General features: G+C 46.3%; 1 protein-coding gene across 1 annotated transcript; it reads right to left on the bottom strand.

Moving 5' to 3' along the window:
- Window positions 1–16423: 16423 nt before the first annotated feature.
- On the bottom strand, window positions 16424–21666 carry ZNF597 (zinc finger protein 597). The gene is made up of 3 exons (XM_077762456.1): window positions 21579–21666; window positions 20698–20824; window positions 16424–18124 (listed from the first exon to the last, which is right to left on the bottom strand). Exons 1-3 carry the CDS (start codon window positions 21609–21611, stop codon window positions 16998–17000), a joined length of 1287 nt encoding a protein of 428 aa, XP_077618582.1. The 5' UTR covers window positions 21612–21666; the 3' UTR covers window positions 16424–16997.
- Window positions 21667–24429: the final 2763 nt, after the last annotated feature.

The raw sequence follows: 24429 nt of genomic DNA, 5'->3' as shown, positions 1-24429 counted from the left end.
AGTGGCCACTTGTATTCTGTGGCTGGTGGCCCCTTCATCTGCAAAGCGCATGTCTCCATTCTCTGTCAGCACATCACCTTGCACTGACTCTGACCCTGACCCACTGGCCTCTTATTTATTTATTTATTTATTTATTTTTAAATTTTTTAATGTTTTATTTATTTCTGAGAGAGAGAGAGAGAAAGTGTGAGCGGGGGAGGGTCAGAGAGAGAGGGAGACACAGAATCTGAAACAAGCTCCAGGCTCTGAGCTAGCTGTCAGCACAGAGCCCGACGCGGGGCTCGAACCCACGAACCATGAGATCATGACCTGAGCCGAAGTCGGACACTTAACCGACTGAGCCACCCAGGCGCCCCTCTGGCCTCTTATTTTAAAGTGCTGTAATGTTTATATTTGGGCCCACCCAGGTGATCTAAGATAATCTCCCCATCTCAAGATTCTTAATCACATCTTCAAAATCCCTTTTGCCATATAAGGTAAAATTCACAGGTTCCAGGGATTAGGATGTGGGCATATTCGGGTCGGGGGAGGGGGGACCAGTTTGGGCCAACCATACCCATCTGTTGAATCAACTTGGTTAGTCAAAGATTCTCCTAAGAGCGAATGAACATAGATTTCCAGGCTTCTTAGTTATAAGAGTTGGAACAGGAACTCTTCCTAACTAACTAAGAGCTTTGGTATGTTTTGGAGAACCTGTGTGTATGTGCTTTCTCTCTTCTGAACAAAATCAATAATTGCTGAATCTTAAGACTTCCTGAGTGGCTCAGTCAGTTAAGCATCCGACTCTTGGTTTTGGCTCAGGTCATGATCTCAAGGTTCATGGGTTCAAGCCCTGTGTTGGGCTCTGTGCTAACAGAGTGGAGCCTGCTTGGGATTCTCTCTCTGTCCCTCACTCATGCTCTCCCTCTCTTTCAAAAATAAACATTTAAAAAAATAATTGCTGAATCATAAAGTCTTTGGGTATCTATTCAAATGCGGTCCTTGGATAAATGTGACAAAATTGTCAATATGAATATCCCTCATTTCCAAAATGTTTTCAAGCCTGTGATGCTACCTTGCCTCTCCCAGCCCAGTTTTCCTCTAGCAAGTCAGGCTCAACTCCAGGCCAGCAGAGTCTGAAGGATGGAAGAAGACACGCAGCCACATTTGCAGGTATGCTTAGATCTGCAGATGTGGGATTCTCCCCACCCCCTTGCTTTCATGTGGGTCCACCAGAGGCCTCCACACAGACCACCAACTTACTGGCTCGCAGCTAGCAACCCCATTTAAGTAATAGTATTTCTCCTTTTGTGTGCATCCCTCACCCATGAGCAATGTGTAAGGTTTACTTTTTCCTGTGGCTTTGGCTTGTACTTAGCCCATGGATGGGGATGACTCCTACTTAAGTTGTTTGGTCCCCTCATTGCCCCCAGGGAGGCAGAGAGGGAAGCATTCGTGCATAGGTTGGGGATCTGGACTTCACAGATTTCCCTTAAAAAACATTTTCCATTTACAGCAGATAAGGACTCTTCCCTTCGTACCATTACCACTCCTAACGAATCATCAACTACCAAATACCATCCAATACACAGTGTTGAAATTTCCCCCCATGTTTCTAAAAGAAAAAAAAATTTTTTTACAGCTCTGTTGATACCTACCTTTAAAGTATGTAGTTCAATAATTACAGTATCTTCATGGAGGTATACAGCCATCACCACAGGCTACTTGAGAACATTTCAACAGCTAAAGAGGAACTCCATCATATTTAGCAGTCACTCCCCAAACCGGTGTCCCCTGAAGCCCCCTCTTCACTCAGGACACCTTCAAGTTTCATTCATGTCAAAGCAGGTGTCGGAACTTTCTCCTTTTCATGACTGAGTAATATTCCACCATGTGGACGGACCACTTTTCTTCATTCATCCAGGGATGGACATTTGGGTTGTTTGTACTCTGGGGCCCTTGTGAATAGTGCTGCTGTGAACGTGTGCACGAGGCTTTCCGTGACCCCGTGTTTTCATTTCTTTTGGGTATATACCTACGAGTGGAATTGCTGGCTCATATACTAACCTGACGTTTAAGTTTAGTGTCCGAGGAGCTGCCAGACTTTTTCACACTGAACCTCACTTCCACACCTGCAGTATGTGGAGGTCTCGGCTCCTCCACATATTTGCCAACACTTGCTGTCGTCTCTCCAAGTGTAGCCATGTAGGGGATACGAAGTGCTGACTCACTGTGGTTTTGGTTTGCGTTTCCCTGTTGCTGCGTATCTTCTCATATGCTTACTGCCCATTTGTGTATCTTCCTTGGAGAAATGGCTATTCAGAACCTCTGCTCTTTTAAAATTGGGTTGTCTTTCTCATTGTTGAGTTGTAAGAGTCCTTTATATGTCCTGGAATCAAGTCCTTTTCAGATACATGACTTGCAAGTTTTTTCTCCCATTCTTTTGTAATATACTTCTGCACAATTGCAACATATCTTTTTAAAAATAATTTTTAAAAGTTTGTCTATTTTGAGATAGAGAGCAAGGGGGGGGGCAGAGAGAGAGAGAGAGAGAGAGAGAGAGAGAGAGAATCCCAAGCAGGCTCTGAGCTGTCAGCCGAGAGCCTGATGCAGGGCTTGAACTCACAAACTGAGATCATGACCTGAGCCAAAATCAAGAGTTGGACACTTAACTGAGCCATCCCGATGCCCCTGCAGTATATCTTTTAATGTAGCTGTCACCAGCCAAAACATAGGTGACCCATATGGTCACAGTTCCTGAATTGCTGGTGAAACAAGTGAAGATAAACCACTTAAAATGTCACTCCTGGCTCTAGAAGCTCATCTGGAACCAGATAAGCACAGAGCCAGCTAGGTGAACCCCAAGAACCTACCTTGTTTTGGGAGTGACTTGGCTGTGGTTGGATCTGAAGCAGCTCAGTAAACAAGCCAGAGGAATGGACTTAGTGCCAGGCTAAGACCAAGGGATTGTGCCCAGCTCTGTCACTCATTCTCCAGTCTGGTGACCTGGGTGCATTATTTAAAACATCCAGACTGGGGAGCCTGGGGTGGCTCAGTGTGTTGGGTGTCCGGCTTCAGCTTAGGTCACGATCTTGTGGTTTGTGAGTTCAAGCACCACATTGGACTCTGTGCTGACAGGTCAGAGCCTGGAGCTTGCTTCAGATTCTCTGTCTCCCTTTCTCTCTGCTCCTCCCCTGCTTGTACTCTGTGTGTGTGTCTCTTTCTCTCAAAAATAAACATACATTAAAAAAAATTTTTTTTTTTTTTTTTTTTTATTTTAAGGGGTCCCTGGATGGCTCAGTCAGTTAAGTGGCTTCTGCCCAGGTCATGATCTCACAGTTCATGAGTTCAAGCCCTATATCAGGCTCTCTGCTGTCAGCACAGAGTCTACTTTGGATCCTCTATCCTTCTTTCTGCCCCTTCCCTGCTAATTAAAAAATTAAAAAATAAATTTAAAACATCCAGACCTGGGCCACCTGCATCGAGTCTAGATCTCAGCTCAGGTCTTGATCTCCGGGTCGTGAGTCAAGCCCCAGGTTGGGCTCCTCGATGGATGCAAAGCCTACTTAAAATTTTTTTTAAATAAAAATAAAACATCCCGCCCTGTTTCCTCCACTGGAAATAGGAAAGCCTGTCCTGATTACCTTTCATAATCGGCGAAGTGAACATGTGTGAAAGTATTTTGTCTTCTGGCCAGCATCACATGAAAGGAAGACGAATTAGGTGTCAAGTAAAATGGAGCTTTTTTTTAAAAAATTTTTAATTTCTTTCTGAGAGAGAGACACACACAGTGTGAGCAGGGGAGGGTCAGAGGAAGAGGGAGAAACAGAATCGGAAACAGGCTCCTCTGGGCTCTGAGCTGGCTGTCAGCACAAAGCCCAACACGGGGCTTGAACCCACGAACAGTAAGACAATGACCTGAGATGAAGTTGGCCACTTAACTGACTAAGCCACCCAGGCACCCCTGTGGAGCTTCTTGAGTTCTCCCATCAGCCCTTCAGATCCTAGAAAGGGCAAAGAGGCTGTAGGAATTCAAGGCAGGAGGAGAGGTTCCATTTCCTGGACCTTGCATTTTTTATTTATTTTTATTACAAAAAAATTTTTTTACTTTTACTCAGTATTGAGAGAGAGAGAGAGAGATAGAGTGTGAGCAGGGGAGGGGCAAAGAGAGCCAGAGACACAAAATCTAAAGCAGGCTTCAGGCTCTGAGCTGTCAGCACAGAGCCGGATGCGTGGCTCGAATTCACCAACGCTGAGATCATGACCTGAGCCAAAGTTGGCTACTTAACCAACTGAGCCACCTGGGCACCCTGGACTCAGCATCTTTTATTTTATTTCATTTTTTTTTTTACTGATAATATAATAATTCTTTTATTATTATTATTCTGATGCATATCTCTATCTTTGTTTCTATTATTCTTACACGTGGAGCTCCGTGTTACTCATCTTTAATAAGAATTAGTTCAGATTTAGTCCTTGGGTTTACATATTTTTTTATTTTTTAAATCTGGGAAATTATTTAGGAAAAACAAATCTGGAAATGGTCTACATAAATTATATCTAAATTCTCTCTGGTTATTCTTTATGATGGTTGGCAGGAGTTTTAGCAAGTCATTTCAAGCTGTTAGTACACAGAAAATAATTATTTTCAAGTTCATAAAGAATTTACAATGTTTCATTATGTATTAATTTCAACATAGTTATGATCCATTTTTCTGTACAATTTGACTCTACTATTAATAAAGGTGGACTTAACATCTTTTAAACTAATCACAGATCCTGTCCTGAAAGGGAGAATTTCACCGAAGGGCTGTTTGTGAATACAAATGGGTGTCCTGAAGACACGGGCCCCAAAGCTGAGATGCCCCCTTGGGCTTTTTAATTTATTATGGTAAAATATACATAAAATTTACCATTTGTGATGGTACAATTCCGTGGCATTTAGTGCATTCACACTGTTGTGTAGCACTCCCCACCATCCATCTTCAGAACTATTTCATCTTCCTAAACCAACACTCTGCCCGCATTAAACAGCCACTCCCCATTCCCCCTCCCTCGGCACCCACCCTTCTACTTTCTGCCTCTGTGAATTTGTCTATTCCAGGGACTTAATATAAGTGGACTCACACAGTATTCGTGCTTTTGTGACTGGCTTCTTTCACTGAGTGCAGTGTCCTCAAGAGTTCATCCATGTTGTTGAAGGTGTCAGAATTTCCTTCCTTTTAAAGGCTGAGTAATAGTCCACCGTATGGAGAGACCACATTTTGTGTATCCATTCTTCCATCAGTGGACACTGGGGTTGTTTACACCTTTTGGCTATTGTGAAGAATGTGTTCCTTATTTCTGGCAAATACATAATTCTCAAAAATCCGATGAAAAGTTTGCCACCGGGCCTCGGAGCCTCATGAGCGTGGCAGCCTGCATTAGCGTTCCCGGAGAGCCCGCACGCAGGAATGAGGCCAACGTCTACAGAAGGGCTTGCTGTAGAGGCGGATCCCAGGTTTAGGGGCAAGGGGAGAGACGGGGATGGCAGAGGGAGGGTGTCCCCAACAGGAGCGGCTTTAAGCACCTTTCGAATACCCAAAAACGAATGTTAAAAATTTGGGGCTATTTGGGACCCACTGGGAGGTGTGAAGCTATGTCTGGGGGAGGTGTGTGCTGGGGAGGACTCCTGTACTGGGGACTTGGCTTTTTCTGGGACAGGACAGGAGCCCTGTGTTCACCAGTGGGGGGAAGGAGGGCCCTGACTTGATGGACTCGGAGAGGGACACAGTCTCAGGAAATGGCAGAACTCATGAAGGGATACTGCAGAGAAGTGTGGTTCATGTGGTACGTGGATGTTCAGGCCCAAGACAGTGTTTGCAGGAGGAGTTTTAAGGCACTTGTTTTACCTTTTGGAAAACTTTACGGAAGGAGTGACGGCAGACCGTTCTGCGTAGCCAGGTGTCTTGGCCTGTTCAGGCTGCTGTAACCAAGTACCAGCCTCCAGGCTTACACACAACAGACATTATCTCTCACTGTCCTGGAGGCTAGCGGTCGGAGATGTAGGTGCCCGCACCGCCAGCTTGTGTTCCGGTGACAGCCCTCTTCCTGGTTGGCAGTGGGCCGTCCCCTCACTGTGTCCTCACATGGTGGAAGGCGCCGGGAAACTCTCTTGATTCTTTTACGACAATAATCCTATTCATGAGGCTCCACCCTCATGAGCCTCAGAACCTTCTGAAGGCCCCACCTCCTAATACTGTCGTCTTTGGGGGTTCAGATTTCAACATACAAACTCTGGGGGAGCCTCAGACATTCAGACCACAGCACCAGGTGTGCATGAACTTTGGCTTTGGACAGACCTGCATCCAGTCACGGCTCTGGATCCCCTTTGAAATGTTGCTTCATCTTGGTAAGGTTTAAATGACAGGACCCAAGTTGTGTGCCTCCAGTGCTGTCCTAGTCTTCAGTTCTAAGATGCTGGACTTTGAGCCGTGCAGGTGTTTCCCCCCCAAGTTCTGGTTGCTTGTATGAACACCCCAGAGAGGGGATGGGCTGGTGAGGGGGACCAGGGATGAAGGGATCATGCTGTAGCCTCTCAGGTGCCCCACACAAAAGTTTGGTAACCAACTATTCGTCTGAACTCTTCTGAATGCAAGGAAGGAGCCTGTCAGGGATGGGCTTTTCATGATGAAGGTGACATAAAGACACCCCTGGAGAGCATGCCCCTGTATGCTAATTTCTGAGGCACATATGGCACCAAGCAGATACTTCCCTGCAAAAGGGGTTCTGTTCTAGAAAAGGACACAAAGAGTCCGGTCTAATTTGGAGGAATCAGAAGTCATAGAGGTCATCAGAGGTCACACCAGAATGAGACAGCTGCCCTTAGGAAGAAATTGGAGCTAAGAAGAAAGTTCTCTGTGACAGAGAAGTTTGCTCCTAGAGTAAGGGACCTCGTGAGGCAGGTGGAGGGGACGGGGTGTCTAGTTCTGTCCCAGAGGACTACTCACCCTGAGTGGGCTGAGGTACTGAGTGGGACGTGTCCCTCCCAAGGCCAATGTGCACCCGATCCCCTTTTCATCTGGATTTTCCACTCATGGCCAAACTCTACCCCCACACCCCAGTGAAAACCCTCCCACACTGTTCTGTGAAACTGTGGGACCTACTTTCCCTTTGCAACAGGTGAGTTCTATGGAAAGAAATAGCGTCTAAACCAGGACACCCATCTTTCTATGGTTCATTGATCTTGGTGGGAACTGCATTCTTATATTAACATCCAGCTTATTTGATTTTTACTTTGGTTTATAGTATTGAGCAAATTCTAACTCACACAGATTGGTTGCAAATGCTAAGAAATTTTAACAGCTCATCTTACGAGATAATTTACCGTTTTGCCCAGAAAAGACAAAAGCAGCTTTACTATCAGGTCTGCACAAAAATAAGCTGGTAACATAAATTATTTTCATGTCTCTGATATGTTATTTTGTATATTACATTTAAATATATATTACAGTTTTAAAATACATATTTCAACTTTTTTTACTACAAAGGTTATTTTTTACATTGAGATATAATTCAAATAGTATAAAATTCATCCTTTTGAAGTATATATACAGTTTAGTGGTTTTTAGTGCATTCACAGAGTTGTGACATCCTTTTAAAGTAGATACAGTTCCACTGGTTTTTAGTGTATTCACAAATACCTTTTTGAGAGACAAAAGTTACTTCACAAGGAGCTAGCTGATCCCACAGCCAGCATGCCGCTGCAGTACAACTTGACCAGGACACAGCTCGGGTCCATGGAAAAGGCACTGAGCCAAGAGCCTGAAGACCCTGGTTCTGTTTCTAGTGTTCAGCTAGCCAGTTACTGAGCTCTAAAAGGCCTACACCTCAGTTTCCTTGTCAGGAAAATCAGGTGTTTAGACAGAATGTTCTCTAGTTTTCCATTCTACTCTGAACTGTCCATCTATACCTGGAAAGTGTGGTTCTGGCAAAGTCAAGGTGATCCCCCCAGAACTCAATATTGCAGATTCTTGTTGGAAGCCTGGACAGGACCTCTGGGGGAAGAGGAAGCAGAGGGTTAACATCTGTTCAGGGTACCCTCCACCCCCCACCCACGAGAGGAGCTTATCAACCATCACACTAAGGACGCTCTAGGTCCCTTCTCGCCCTTCCCACCCAGCATCCTGACTTCCTAGGCTCTCTCTGCAAATCCACCTGTCACCCTCTGCATGCTCATGCTGAGCCTAGTGTGCGTCTCTTGGACAGGACAGTTATGAGCACTCCAGCAGCTTAAGGATCTGCTCCTTGGGAGGCATCTGTGGCCTTAGCCACTGATGGCACAATCCCCATCGGTGGCCAAGAGCCTCCCTGGCTCAGCTACTTCCGCATGGCAGTTTCAGGACCAATAGTGACAACAGTGTTTTGGGACCAAGATCTTGGGTCTGCAGGTGGGATTCCCACCCCTACGCGGCATCTTTTATCAGGAGGCATAATAGTTCTAGGGGATGGGGAGGTTCAGGGCACTCAAGTTTGCAGCCATCAAATAGCTCAGGAGACAGGCTCACACCAGCTGGGACTGGACCTGGAAACGTCACACCCTGTCTCTCAGCTGGGTGTGGTCAGGCCTCTGGGTTCTCCAGTTTCTGGCGGTTTCCCTGGAAACAGAGACAGTACAGATGAGCAGGAAATGGTTGCTATACTGGAGCAGCTGACACATCAGAGGCCCGCCTGAGGTTCTCCAATTAGAGACAGCAGCCCCCCCCGCCTTGTGCCCTTTCCGAGGTCTCCAACCACTAAACTCCCAAGTCACTGTTGAGCTCTCAGAAGTGCCCTCCCTGAGCTTCCTGGGCTGGTGAAATACCTCTCTTAGCATGACACACCTCGTCTCTGAAGCACTTACCACAGCTGCAGTGTCACACTCGTGATTAACCCATCTCCCTAGAAAGTTTAGAAAAACTGTAGATTCCAGAGGAGGCAAGACATATCTCCAAAAAGCTGGCGGTCATCCAGTCTCCCAACCCAGAAGCTTCCAAGTCCTCTCTGCCTCCCTGCTCTCTTACCCCCAAGAAATCGTTATTTTTGCCTCCTGAATCTGTCTCGAGCCCACCGCCTCGCTTCCAGGACCCCTACCTCCTCCGGGGCCTGCTCTCTCACTCGCTCCACTGCAACCCTCTGTCCTAATCTGCACCCACAAAGCAGGTCACGCCGAGCCCCGCCCCGTCCGTCTGGCCTCACCAGGGTACAGGGGCGCCCCTCACCCGCGGTGGCGCAGAAGGCGGCGCGGGGAGCGGGGAGCCGGGAGCGGTGTCTTGTCTGCCAGGCCGGGGATTTGCTCCGCCGAAGGGGCGGTACCCGGAGCCCTCCTAGGACGCCCGGACTGACCGCTTTCGCGGAGCGACCCCGGCCAGCACTTCTTGGCTGGACCCAGTGGCGACAGGCAACCACGGGAGAAGTGTGCGTTGATGCGGCCGGCGGGAACTCGGACAGGATGTACACCATCGGTTCCCTTGCGATCCCCACAATCCGGGCCCGGGCCACCGCGGAGGCCTCTGGGATATGTAGTTCTAGACCGCTCAGCCGCCAACGCGCGAAGGGAGGCTTAACGCGCGTGCTTGCGTGGGACCGTTAGCCTCAAACTAAAAGTCTGTCCTGGAGGCTCATTCACTCTTGTGACAAATACTTATTGAATGCCTTCTACACGCCAGGCATTACGAGGTGCTGGAGGTCCTGTGGTGAACCCAGACCATCTGCATCCAGTCTTAGAAAGCCCAGGGTAGAGGTGGAAACAGATGAATCAAATAGTTGCACCAACCATAATTACTAAGAAAAAAAAATGTAAGCAGGAATCATGTGATGGGAAATGACTGGGGAAGGCTCCACTTGAGAGAGGAAGGTCAGGGTCTCCCAGCTTTCTCCTGCCATCATTGGATGGCAGTGATTCCTCAGATACACACCTCAAACATCTCCCTTAACCCTTACACACGGTAAAGTGTACTTTAAGGTAGACTTCATGATTATTCTCTGGGCCTTCGAGGACACTGAGAATCCTTTTCTGAAGTTTGCACCAATCATAGGTAGCTGGGCTTTAACAGCACACCTTCAACAATGAGCCTGAGACTTCCATCCTGTCTCCTCCTACTTCACAACACACCCTACAATCCGGCCCTATTTTCTGCTTGTGGAAAATGTACATAACAATGGTGAAATACTCCAGGAGAAGTGCTTAGCACAGGAGAGCCAGGCACAGAACAAGCCCTTGGTTAGCGTTGGCCGTTTCCATCACTACTCTAATTGCCTGTCTACTCTGACTTGCCTGTTACCTTTGACCCCAGCCCCCATCCTCTCCCTACAGTAGCCTACATATTCCTTAGAGTCCCTTCCTCTCTCCCACTTTGTACATGGGGTACTGGTGGGGCTGACCCGGGCCACAGCTCTGGACCACAGCTCCAGGAGAGCGCATGAAAACCAGGCCTGGCTAGTCTACTCCAACCTCCGAGCCACAGTAGTTGGTCGAGGGATGGGATCATGAGCCAGTTCAGTCAAGTGAAACTTAACTTCTGAAAGGAATGCGGAACTGCTGGCCAAGTTCCTTTTTGTTCCAGGGTATTCAGGGTGACAGCAGTTCACCTTCTTGTAATTTCTGGGCAGCCTAGCCTACAAGTGTGGGAGCATTCTGCCTGCCAATTGGGGTGCTTTCTCCTCCCCAACTGAGGGGATCTTCTAGGATGGGAACAGTACAGGAAATGAAATTTTATCCGGCCAGGTCCTTCTGTGCCTGTGATCTGAGCTCTTTTAATCACTAACACTTTACTCCCTGAAGGCTTAAGGGAGTACGATGTAGACCCAACTTTCATGTCTCCCTCTCTGGCTTATTAGCTCAAGGCAATTCTATTTGAAATACAAGCCATTTATCTCTATTCCTTCAAATGTGGCTTGTAGCAATTGTACATCTTTGCTAAACCATTCCTTCCAAGCAATAGAACATCTTTAACATTTTTATCCTGAGAACTATCTTAGTCAAGCTTTTTGCTAAATTCCTTACAGCTTTTTTGGGCTACTGTTAAACCTCCTGCCTACTTTAAATGACAATACCACTGCCTATTCCCTTTCCTCCAGTCAGTCTTGTAGCTGTCTCCAACAGTGTAAAAGTAACAGGGCCACAGAAATGTCCTTTATGCACAATTTTAAGCCATGTGTCTGATCCCTGCCCCCACAGAGACGTTAAACCATTTGTTTTATAATTACTATTCAATTTTGTAATGGTAGGTAAGCATGCAGGGGTGGCGGGGATAGGGTTCTAGGTAAAAGGAAAAGTGTGTTAACAATTCTTAAGAAGTAAAGAGCTTGGTACATCTGATGAACTGCAAGTGCAGCTGGAGAGACAGAGAGAATAAACCAAGTAGCTGGAGTTGGCAGGGCAGTAACAGGAAGGTTGCATTGAATATTATGGATGTTACCCTAAGGACAATAGGAAGCCAGTGGAAGATGTCACGCTGGATGGTGACATGATCAGACGTGTTGGCCGTGCTGGCAGAGAACAAGTGATGTGAGAGGTCAGAGGGCTATTCCAGGACTGTTAAGGGTGGAGCCAGTGGAAACAGAATCAGTCCGTTCTGAGAGACATTTTCGAGGTAGAATCCACAGAACTTGATGCTGGAATGCATGCATGAGTGGAGGAAGAGGGAGTCTACTGGTAGCATACACAATTGTGTGTATGTGGCAACACACGCTGGAGGCAAACAGATCAAGGGCTAAAAGCTTGAGTTCGGGGTAGGGCATGAGTTTTCATGCCTCGGAGACATCCAAAGATGTCTCACAGACACTTGAAAACAGGGATCTGGAGTGCAGGGAGAGAAGAAATCTGGGCTAGACATAAAGCGGGGTCTTTGCGGTCATAGGAGTGGTGAAGTTCGCGGGGGGGGCGGCGGAGGGGGCTGTATTCAGGTGAGCCCGTATACTCTAAGTAACAGAAGCAGGTTAGAATTTGGCTGCGGGGCACACAGAAGGCAGGCGAGGAGACTGGCGCTGGTTCTAGAGAGAAGCACAAAATGTCCCTTTCTATAAGCCAAAGGCACACAAGCAAGGCGTGCCCGCAGTTTCGCACTGTCACAGCAGGCTTCGGCCGGGGAGGTAGCGCCGGCTCATTCTCCCGCCCTCGGGGCGGTCGGTGCCAGAGTCTCCGGACAGATTTGTCTGGTCCCCGACATTCATACCTGCGGTGAGGAGGGCAAAACCTGAGGGACCCGTCGGCAAGCTCTCCCGGACCCGCGACCCAGGTTCTGCGAAGACCACCCTGCGGTGGGTGACGGGGGTGGTTTGCGGGCCCAGCCAGAAGAGCCGCCGGGTACCCACCACAATTAGCACCACAGCCACCCCGGGAGCGCGCAGCCCCACGGCCCTAAGAGGGCACCGGANAGCCGGCCTGTGCTCCGTGACCGCGCAGAACCCTGTGGGAGCCGAACCCAACCGCGCGCGGGCGGCTCGCACCCCCAGCACTGGGCAGGCAGCACCAGGGTGCTCCCCACGTGGCGCGGCCCGAGCTGATGGACTCCGGACCCCGGACCGCCGCGGCGGGGCTCAGGCCAGGAGGGGGCCTCCAAGTCCAGGGCAGTCCCACGGATTCGCGCTGGGATTTTTTTTTTTTAATTTTTAATACATTTTTAAAATGTTTTACTTCTTTATTTTTTGAAAAAGAGAGACAGCATGAGCAGGGCAGATTCAGAGAGAGAGGGAGACACAGAATCCGAAGCAGGCTCCGGGCTCTGAGCTGTCAGCACAGAGCCCAACATGGGGCTCGAACCCACGAACCATGAGATCATGACCTGAGCCGAAGCCAGATGCTCAACCGACTGAGCCACCCAGGTGCCCCTCGCGCTGTAATTTTCCTCTGTGTTCCGGGGAGCCAACGATTTTTACCTCCATTATTACATGACTTGAAGTCACTCGTTCACACCCCAAACCACAATCCTGCCAGTCTTCAAAAGTCGCTGCCATCTAAAGCCACTGCAGTGTAAAAGAAAAAGTTCACTTCATTGCCATCACCGAGAATAGCATTTATTAGGTGCCGAATCGCATGTCAGATAATCACAGCCTTGTGAGAGCATGCATTCTAGAGCTAAGAGTGATGAGAGAATACACCAAAATTTGTAAAATCAAAACATTAGACAGTGTAAGTGCACACAACAAACACTTCTGAGGTATACAAAGGAACTAGAGACTGCAGCATTTTCTCAGGGTTANGTAAAGGCAAGGAGGGATGTTGAAAACTAAAAGACAAAAAACAAAAACAAAAACCCTGTGGTCAGATGGGCCATGAAAAGATGGGTAATAATCATCCTGATATTGGATCATTAGCTCAGTCTACAAAACTAAAACAGATGAATAGACATACTTGAAATGGAGATCATTTAGTTATTTTTTAAACAGATGGTCAAAGTAAAAGACTTTACTACTGAAATCCTATATAAAGACAAGTTTAATGAACAATTCAAAATAGACTATTTAGATAAACTATAACCTGCTCTGTACACATGTGCAGTACTGGCAGATTAAGCACAAGTTATGGTATTAGATCATGTAACACGTCGCAGTCATCAGAACAATGCCATGTAATTACATGGAATCTCAGAAGTCAAAGTCTCAAAACACCATTTACTGTGAAATGTCACTTGTTTTTAATTTTAACTCCCTGTAGACTGGGTTAGTCATTTTCTGTGTTAAATGGGGAGATGTGAATACCCTATTAACTATGGCAACAAAGCTGTAATATGCCCTGATATTCAGGCAATCACGTTAAAAATTTGATACACATTTTTATCTATCCATCAACAACAGAAACCAAATTTGTTCAAAAGTCAATTTCTTTGTACAAAGTTCTCACCCACCATAGTGTGTCAACATCCATGCTGCAGAAGGTAGTGAGTGAACCAACCATCCCTAACAATAAACTGCATTTTTCATCCCTCTATTAACTTTTATCCAGTATTTGTTAATACTAACATAGTTGGCTAATATCTCTGAGTTAAGTGACCAACTGTGAAGTCTATTTCCATGAGCTGACACTAAATGGAAGGGTGAAAAAGCCATCATCACACAAACAGCATGGATTTCACTGGTGGACTGACCCTTTCTTCCGACTGGCTGGGCTCAAAGCAGCTTGGTACACATCCAGCAAGTGTGCTTCGGTGCAAATGTACAGTAAGGCAACAACGGAAAATATGCCTCTTTCGGAGTAACTGACACTCAAACTTGTTTTGTTTTACGTTTTTTTCTGCCTACTGGTCAATAACAATGATTACTACACCAAAAAGGCATTTTAATTACTCTTCTGTGTATGTTACTGTCTTTTTGATGCTATTTTTCTAATTGCTTATGGAGGCTTGGCATAATCTCACAAAATCTAGAGAATAAAGAAAAATGTAAAATCTGAATTTTAATTGTGAAGGAAACCTCATCTGGAAAGGTGACTTCCCACACTGAGGTGCAGAACAGCACCTACGGCATAAACTCTCACCTTCCCCCAAATGGTCTTAGGAGCAAAGGAAAGGATGACAGCTTTCATCTCTTATGTCAGCCCCATCCTGTCCAAGCGCCTTCTAAGCCAGCCTTCCCTACTTACCTTTCTGCAGCATCTGTGCAAGTAGGGGCCTCTTTCCCAATTTCATTCCGCACCCTGCCACTCTGTTCATTCGGCCGAAACAGGAGAACCCCTAACACGTGATGATGCCCTTCCCACCACTGGCGGAAGCAGGGGAGCTGGCAGATAGTACTCCTCGGTATTTAGCAAAGTATATCCCCAAGTTGGCTGATAAGAAATCCAACGAGAGACCATGTCCACACAATTCTAAGCTCCCCCAAAGACTTGCTGAAGAAAAACCTACAGATGACTTCACTTTTTAATTTAAGACGCGAAAGCTCTAGCAGACCCGTGTTTTATATTGAGTGGAGACAACAGAAACAGAGTCAAGCGTGACCGGAACATTCAGAGCCCAGGGTGTCAACTGTGGATCTGCAAACAAGAAACAAGAACAACAAAAGGGAGGAAAGGAGTGAGCTGGGTTGGGGGTCTCCATTTCCCTTACTCACCAGGAATAGTTTCTTGCCTCTAAATAGTGTTAAGCGCTTACAGCGGTAGCCAGCATCATTTTGTATATTTACTTCTCAATCTGCCGTTCTGTAGTTCTGTAGAAAAACCACATCTTCCAAATACTACTTTCCTAAAGAGGCCTATTGTTGCTCATGGAGTTTCCCAGTCATAACCCCATTTTACGTCATACTTCTATACTATTTAAGTAGAATAAGGCCATTCTCACATCCTGATCAAAAGTCCATTTAAAAACAGCTTCACTGGGGCACCTGGGTGGCTCAGTCGGTTGAGCGTCCGACTTCGGCTCAGGTAATGATCTCACGGTTTGTGGTTCGAGCCCCGCGTCAACAGCCTCTGTGCTGACAGCCAGTTCAGAGCCTGGAGTCTGGTTCAGATTCTGTGTCTCCCTCTATCTTTGACCCTCCCCCACTCATGCTTTCTCTCTCTCTCTCAGAAATAAAAATAAAAAACATTTGAAAAAAAATAAAAACAGCTTTGCTGATAGGTACACCATCAGTTTTGCTTTAAAGAGAAATTGTGTATGACTGTATACTTACAAGACTGACTGAATCTTTAACATTAACAACCAACCCAGTATCTTGCTCCAATATTTGTATGTAACAGCAGTATCTAAAGACTTACATGGTGTCAAGTAGTTTGGTGAAACTCTAAACGTTTTCTATATGTAGTTTTCTTTGGAGATGAAGAGGAAAAAAATTTTTTAAACCAAAACTCAACTTAAACCATAAGGACTGTACTCTGTAGTGTCTGCAATCTCTAATCTGATCACAGCGATGGGAATTTGAACTGGAAGTCTTGGGGGAGTCTTTCTGTTGCTTTATAACCACACCTGTAAGCCAGGCTTGGAATGAAGCACAAGGGCAGTGGAGGGGTTCTAGGGTGCGTGTGCATGGGGAAGCCTCCATGCTGACAGACCTCGTCCACCCATCTCAGCCTCCCTAGAGGCCTGCAGCCTCTACACAGATGCCACCACACAATAGTATTGAAGAAAATGCACAGCCTTTAGCATCAGAGGGACCCAAGGTTAAATGCCACCCTCAACACATTGCTCTTTTCATCTTGGGCAAGGTACTGACTTTGACTTTACCCTCTGTGGGCTTCAGTTCCCTCATTTATGAAAAAAGGATAGCCCTTTCTCTGTCAGATTTATCCTGAAGATTAAATTAGGTGATATACCATATTCACCAAACAGCAGTTACTATTATTCATAGAGAGGCAGGTAATGTGCTTCGGTAGGTAAACCCTTTCAGAGAGAACCAAGTATCTTTCACTCGAGTCCAAGCACCAGAAAGGGCTGCAATCACACTGTCAAAAACTCTTTGCAAATGAGTCAGAAAGGCCAGGGGCATCAGCATTCAGAAAGGGAACTCCACAGATACTAATTAGCATCATAACCACCAAACTATTTCCATACCAGAAATACAAGCTTCCAAATCACTTCAGAAATTAACACATGAAATATCAGGTCTTAGAACAAATGTTACATTCAGACAGTTACAGCCCCAAAAAAGTCTAACACACAGATGTACTACTTTCCTAGATACGAGATCTGCAGACCTGGCAAAAAATAAGATAAAATTCTCCTCCTTCTAAAAGTGAACAAACCATGTAAGAAAATTAAAAGAACTCCAGCAAAACTTTCACTTTAATGAAAACTGAATTAAAAAAAAAAAGTTCTGTATCATTATCTGGTTCATACAAATGGTATCCGAACAGTGAGTGAGTTCCTGAGTTAGAATCCTGGCTTCATTCACTGGCGGGGACAGTGATTATGCTCCCTTGGTTCTAAAGTAGAAATCACAGTACCCAAAGCAAGGGTGGGGTGCAGGGCATGGAATGTGTATCAGGTGCCTGGCATATAAAGGACAACTATTCCCCAGTTTTCAGTACAGATATGGAAAAGCAGAGTGGGAACGCATACTGGCTATATTTACATGGTGGTTTTCTTGTGGGTTTGCTGATGAGTAACAAGATGTCTATTCAACCTGAAACTTTTCTTACACGTGGTACATTTAAAAGGTTCCTCTCCTGTGTGGCTCTTCCGGTGGCATGCAAGCTCTGAGTCCAAAATAAAGCTTTCTGCATTTGTTTTACGTTGGTGGGGCGTTTCCCCTCTGTGAATGCTCTGATGCGAAATAAGCTCAGAGACACGGAGGAAGGTCATCATGCACTCGGGACATTTTAAGGGTTTGAATTTTGAGAACAAAAGCAAATTTTCCCTGCAGTCACCAAAGTGTTCAGAGTCATCCTCAGAGGCGTCCTCATGGCCCTGCGTGGGGAGGACAGGGTGTGAGGGCTGCTCAAAGCACTTCACACACTGAGCACACCGGTCCTGGGTGGCTGACATGTGCGTTTCCTTGTGCAAAGCACGATTTGTTTTCTGACCAAAACATTTACAACCGTCGGTACACTCATAAGCTTTTTTGGCAGCGTGGGCTTTCTGATGCTGTGACAATCCTGGGAGCCACGTAAAACCTCTCCCACAGATGCCACATGTGTGGGGTTTCTCCTTTATGCAGATATTCGTGTGCCGAGACAGATGTGAGTGCTGGCGGAAGCTGCTGCCACCCTCAGCACACTTACAAGGCTTCTCGCCAGTGTAGATTCTCCTGTGTGTCCTTAGGTTGGCTCTGTGATTGAAAATCTTCCCACAGTCACCACATTTATACTTTTTCTGTCCTGACTGAGTTCTCTGATGCAAAACAAGGCATGAAGTATCATTGAAGCTTTGGTCACATTCAGGACATGTATATAAATCTCCAGCTTCTTCCCCAGGAAATTCAAGAATTTCAGAAAGTGCTGTAGTTCCCAAACACTGAGAAAGTTCTATGAATGGGGTATGGTTTTCAATGGTAACCGATAGGCTTATGAACCTTTTCTTGCAAGCAGGAGTTCCACCTGATCCTCTCCTTTCAGAGTCTCTACCTCCAGTGTCAGAAGATTTTTCTGGGTAACCGAGAAGGGACACAGCAATGGAGGAGTTTTCTGGGGCAAGTTCTTCAACTCCTGTAGAGTCTAGATTTAAATGCTGAGTAATCTCAGTCTTGCCTTCCGCTCCTGCTGATAAAAACAAAACAAAGCAAAATATAGACAGCACCCTCAAGCGGTACTGGGGAAAGAAGAAGCTAGTTACACAGAGAACCAAGAAACTGTGGATGGCTTATCCTAGAACCCAGACATGGACACTATACAAAACCAGGCCAGCAGCCTCTACTGGCTTCCCCAGGGATCCGGTTGTAGGTAAGCCAGTGAAGGGAGGAAGGAGAAAAGAGCTATAACTAAGTCAGGGTCCAGTGGGATAGGAACTGAGGGCAGTCTTGGTACACATGGTCTATTGGGGGTTTCCGGTTAGTCTCCTGAGTCTGAACTTTTCATCATTTATGTTGAATGACACCACATAAATAATGAGCAACCACAATTGGAACAGAGACTTGGGTTCATATTTAAGAGAGAAAAAGAGCAAGTGAGGATTTTTCTACCTAGCAGAGAAACACTGTGGTTATTAGAAATAGTTTTATTGTCACTAGGAGAGTTCTTGAAAATTTCTTTACCTCTCCCTGAGGAAAGATCAATGCAGAGCTGCCAGGCATACAGCAGCTAAATAGTAACCAATCTCACTCCTAGGATAGCTAACAAACCTGGGCCTGCCATAAAGCATTCCCTTTTTTTTTTTTTAATTTTTTTTAAATGTTTTATTTATTTCTAGGAGAGAGAGAGAGAGAGAGAGACAGTGTGACCAGGGGAGGGTCAGAGAGAGAGGGAGTCACAGACTGAAACAGGCTCCAGGCTCTGAGCTGGCAGTCAGCACAGAGCCCGACGCGGGGCTCGAACCCACGAACCGCAAGATCATGACCTAGGCGAAAGTCGGACGCTTAACCGACTAAGCCACCCAGGCGCCCCAAGCATTCCCTTTTTTTATTATTAATTTTTTAACGTTTATTTATTTTTGAGAGACAGAGAGATAGAGCATGAGCAGGGGAAGGGCAGAGAGCGAGAGGGAGACACAATCTGAAGCAGGCTCCAGGCTCTGAGCTGTCAGCACAGAGCCAGGTGCAGGACTCAAACTCATGGACCACGAGATCATTACCTGAGCCGAAGTCAGATGCTTAATCGACTGAACCACCCAGGTGCCCCCAAAACATTCCTTTTTAACATTTGTCCAAATATTCTTAATTTATAAAGCCAGCATGTCAATACAAAAGGAGTCTTTCTTTTTTTTTTTAAGGATTTTTTAAAATGTTTTATTTATTTCTGAGAGAGAGAGAGAGACAGCATAAACAGGGGAGGGTCAGAGAGAGAGGGAGACACAGAATCTGAAACAGGCTCATGGCTCTGAGCTGGCAGTTAGCACAGAGCCCAACACGGGGCCCGAACCCACGAACCGTGAGATCATGACCTGAGCCGAAGTCGGTCGCTTAACCGACTGAGCCACCCATGCGCCCCAAAAGGAGTCTTTCCTTCTGGAGAAACAGCCCTATGATTGCCCCAGTGCACTGCCTAGAAAGGGTTTCTGGGTTGCAGTGCAGTGTAGGAATCCAAATGATACCTCATGGTTTTGCTGATTTGAGGAGACCAAATTCAGGGATGCCAAGATGGCTAGAATTTGACAGCAAAATACTGGGGATGAGACAGGTGCCCAGGCAGAGCTCTGGGCACCTAGATAGGGTCCCCTTAAGACTTTGGCTGAGTATTAACTTTTAAGTGCATATGCGAAAACTACCCCAACTGGAAAAAAGAATCATCAAAAAGGGACAGAACAAGCTTCAGAGTTCACATAATAGTCCAATAGTTCATGTTCCCAACAGCCAAAGAGGAACACACAAGGTTCTGGGTAGTATCTTCAAAAAGACTGCCTTAGCAGCAGGTCAAATCACCCCTAGACTAAAGGTTGCTCTAAAGGCTGCTCTGAATACACCCCAACAAAGCAAAAAGCAAGCCCTGAAAGGATCATACTGATCCCAAATAACTTAAATGCAAAGTCCAAAAACATTTTAAAAAATACAACAAAAGCCAACATTGACAACATAAAACTGACAATGTCCAGCATCCAATCAAAAATTATTAGACATGTAAAGAAGCAGAAAACTATGACCCATAAGTAGGAGCAAAATCAATGAACAGAAACAGATCTAGAATTGACATGGCAAAAATAGTAGAAAGAATGTTAGAATAGCTATAACTGATATGATATAGTTCCAATAGTCAACCCTAGTCAGAGACAAACACCACTCAGGCATGGGAACATTTCTGTATATATTCCCCTTAGGTGATAAAGGCATAGCACCGCTTTAGGAGTAAATTATTTTCGAATCTTTAACAAATGATAGTAACCTACACTCATGAGGTTTTGCAAGTAAAACTGTGAATTGACTATAACAAATGTTTGGGAAGATTACTAGGTACTGTCATGTCTCATGCAAAACCAGAGTCACTGTACTAGATTGGATTTTTTTGTCTTAAAAAATCATCTCATCCTTTGAAAATCGCACTGTCATGGAAGTTCTTATCATATCCACACAGATCACCTAGAGGTGGGCCCCACTGCCCCATACCAACATGTGAATGAGACATGAAATCCTGTTCCTAGAACTGACCAAAATTACAAAGTGCAGGAAAAACAACTGCCTTACCCATCAAGGCCATATCCTCGGAACACTCCTGTGCAGTGTCTCTGCTGAGGGGCCTCTGGGCAGAGTGCAGACTCACACACTCCTCTTGAGAAAAAAACACAGCCAGATCCTCAAACAGCATTGGTCCCTGAAACAACATGAGAGCCCATCTCAGGACAAGAGTCCCCAAGGCCACCCCCTCACTCAGTGTAGGCTGGGAAGCGCTAGAAATATTAGACCACGAAGAAAGAAAGGGGCTTTGTGTAAAAGGTTTCTCAGTGCTGAGGATGTGTATACATGGGTTCTAAGATGGGCGGGGGAGTGGTGCAAATGGCTGAGTGAAAATAGACATAATTTTTGAGGCAGTGGTATAAGATCTAGACAGTGAACTGTGAGAAGTTCTAGAAGAGACTTCTACTCCTTGCTAGTCTCTCCTCCTTCCACGTGACAGTCACTGCTAAGCTCTCTTTAGAATCACATCCAGGCCCAGTCCTTCGTTCAGTTCACCAGTCTTATACACCAATAGAGCCTCCATGTGATTAAGAATCACCTGGGGTTTTGTTTGTTTGTTTGTTTTGGTGTTTATTCGAAAGGTGTGGGGTGACCCTAGAAATCTGCAGTCGGAGTAGCATTCCAGAAAGATACTTTGAGATACTCTGTTATAGCCTTCACCAATGGGCCCTGCTCCCAGTTGGTGGTTCAGAAAGGTAAGATTTTGATAAGCCATTTCTCCCAAGCGCCAGGTCTACGAACAAAGACAGCTTGGTCAAAAGACTTTTGGGGGTCTCAGGAGCCCTCCCACCGAGAGGGGGCATTCCTAAGCCTCTTCCAAAGGAGGGGGGGGGGCAGAGGAAGGGAAACATCGAGAGGAACGGGGACCCCGGGACGGGACCTGCTCTTACCTGGGCCCCGGTTGTTCGGAGCGTGGACGCCATCTCGGGGGGGTGGGAATGCCTTTCTCAAGTCGACACACTGACTTCGGGACAGATCTGGGAGGGGAGAGAATAACCTTCAGAGGGACCAATTGGCTGCAAATGGCTACGCTCCCAGGGCTCCCTCGCTTTCCACCCCTTTAAAACCTGAGCCGACGGCTCCTCTCCGCGGCTCAGCCTCGGAGGGGCCGATCCTGGGCCGGCCAGGTACTACCTACCGCTGTGAGACTAGAGATCCTAGAAAGTGTCCGGTACTCGGAGAGAACGAGCAGAGGTTAACGCCCCACTGACTCTCCAGACCTATAACCCAACCCACTGCTAGACTCCCACGACCCTTTAAGCCCGAGCTGCGGGGAAAGCCGCCGGAAGCGGCACGCCCCCATGCCTTTACGAAACTCTGCCCTGTGATTGGCTAGCGTTACCCCCGAAGGGACAGTCCTTCTCGTGCGTTGACCAATCGAGCCCGTGAAAGGAGGACAGATGGCTCACTGAGCATGCTGGGAAATGTAGTTTTTATCCATCTCTCGAAGCTTGCATTTCCGGTTCCGCTGCCTGGGTCTCCCGGGTGAGCTCCTGACCGGTTACCTGCCGGCAGGTAAGTGAATAGGTAGAGTATGAAGAGCTAGGGTGACTCCGGAGCGACGTAACGTTTCAGGGAATAAGGAAAGCAAGACAAGGAGACTCCAGAACCCAAAAGACTGTCGGCACTGAAATGTGGGTTCGAGCGGCAGTGCCCTGTGGATCCGAAACGCGGGTCCGGACGGGGTGAGGTGAGGGAGTTTCCCGGAGTGCAGGTCCTAGTCTTGGCCTGAGCAATCAAGTCCGCTGTATCTGGGGCGGACTGTGTGGCGGTGGAATGAAAAGGGGTGTCTTCTGCGTGGACAGAGTTCAGATCAGCTACGGCCGGGTCGCTAGTCTCGCGTCCGTTGTATTCTTGTAGCCTCCGGCTGCAGCTCAGCTGAGCCAAATCGGGCTCAGAGCCACAGCGGACCTCAAGCGGGAAGAGAGCCTTTGGCCTGCTTCGTGAGACACGCATGCCTCTTGATCCCTCACATTCGTCATGCCCCATTGTAAATATTTTACACTTTACTGAGAGCCGTCGTGTAGGGATTTGGAATTGAAAATTGAGCTCTGTCCCAAGCTTTGCCACTAATTGCTTGTGTTATCTTGGTCAATATACAATTTTGCTTTTCTCAGCTGCGAAGAGCTCCGAATGCTTCTTCTCATGGGGTAGTTTCAGATTCGTTGTCAGTTTACAATGGTGTCAACATACAAAGGTAAAAAAACGATGATAAGATGATAATAGAAAACTCTGGGTAAGTCTCAGTATATTTTCTTATTCTGGTGCCAAGCATGTGCCTGTAGCTAAAAGGTTACTCAAGAAATGGTTGCGTGGTTATTGGAGCAATATTATTGGAATTGGCCAAATAAGTAGTGGGAAAGGGAAGAATTAATCAGGTAGGATAGTTTCAGGTGCAAGTAACAGAAAACCTAACAAAACTCTGTTCAAAAGTAGGACAGGTAAAGGTTGGTTAATTCAGTTTCTCAGTGACACCATCAAGTCCCAATGCTTCCATATTTCTCCTCTGCCATTCTTAGCATGTTGGTGAAAGTGGCAATGGAATCCATATAATACATGCAGATGTGCATTGTACCAGGTACCTACCTATCCTAAACCAGTCATTCTCAAGAGTGAAAAGACTATAGCTACCATAATTGTTTTTGATCAACCATGGTTCACCAACTAACACTGGCGGAAGGGCCCACCTTCCCTTGGCCATTACTCTCACAAAATCATGGCTCTGTTAGAAAAGAAAAAGAAATAAGTAGAACAGATGTAAAAGAGGTAACTAAGAGCATCTGCCACAAATGACATCTATTGACAGCAAAGTGCTAGCCCTTCTGGGAATGGGTTGCAAAAGAGGTATTTAGGGGTCCCAGGAGGAAGGAGGAAGTTGGTGAAAGCAGAGGTGGAAGGATGATAAGGACAAACTTAACTTACATGCTAGACCAATCCAAAGCAGAAATGTGGAAGAAGAGCTAACAGCCTGGTACATGGAGGTCTAAACTAAAAGCACATTCATCATAGGATCATGGTAGTGCTCAAGTAGTTTTCCTTCCCGCTCTTCCTTTGGGCTTATATTTAATGCTATTCTTATATCAAGGATATCTCCTTCAGGGCCCACATTCTCTTGATTTTGATTTCTGGCCCTTTCACCAAGAACAAGAAGCTGTCGTGGCACTTTCCTTTGAACTTTGGTCTCATTACAAAGATATAAACACAGTTTCCAATGACCAGAGTGCAGTTGTAGTATTAACTCAATGAATAACCAGAGAGAGAGGGCTACCTCTGAAATGGGAGACAAAACAAAATCTTCCCTAGACCTTCTAACTACCAAAACTAAGCAAGTAGATTAAGAAGGGGGCTTGAAAGCTTGTGAGGCACGTCTGTGGCTCAGTTGGTTAAGCGTCTGACTCTTGATTTTGGCTCAGGTCATGATGTCATGGTTCATGGGACTGAGCCCTGTGTTTGGCTCTGTACCAACAGCATGGAGCCTGTTTGGGATTCCCTCCCTCTTTTTCTCTGCCCCACCCTCACTCATGAACATACACTCTCTCTCTGTCTCAAATAAATAAACATGAAAAAAATTTTTGATAGACCACAAGCAGGGTAGGGGCAGAGAGAGAGGGACAGAGGATCAAAGGCAGACTCTGAGCTGATGGCAGCAAGCCCGATGAGCTTGGACTCAAGAACCATGAAATTACAACCTGAGCTGAAGTTGGATGCTCAACCAGCTGAGCCTCCCAGGTGTCCCAATAA

The sequence above is a fragment of the Crocuta crocuta genome, unplaced genomic scaffold, assembly GCF_008692635.1.
Source record: "Crocuta crocuta isolate KB4526 unplaced genomic scaffold, BGI_CrCroc_1.0 scaffold234, whole genome shotgun sequence".
In the NCBI taxonomy this organism is placed as follows: domain Eukaryota; kingdom Metazoa; phylum Chordata; class Mammalia; order Carnivora; family Hyaenidae; genus Crocuta; species Crocuta crocuta.
Note: the sequence above shows the minus strand (reverse complement) of the source record. Positions and strands in the feature narration are given on the sequence as shown.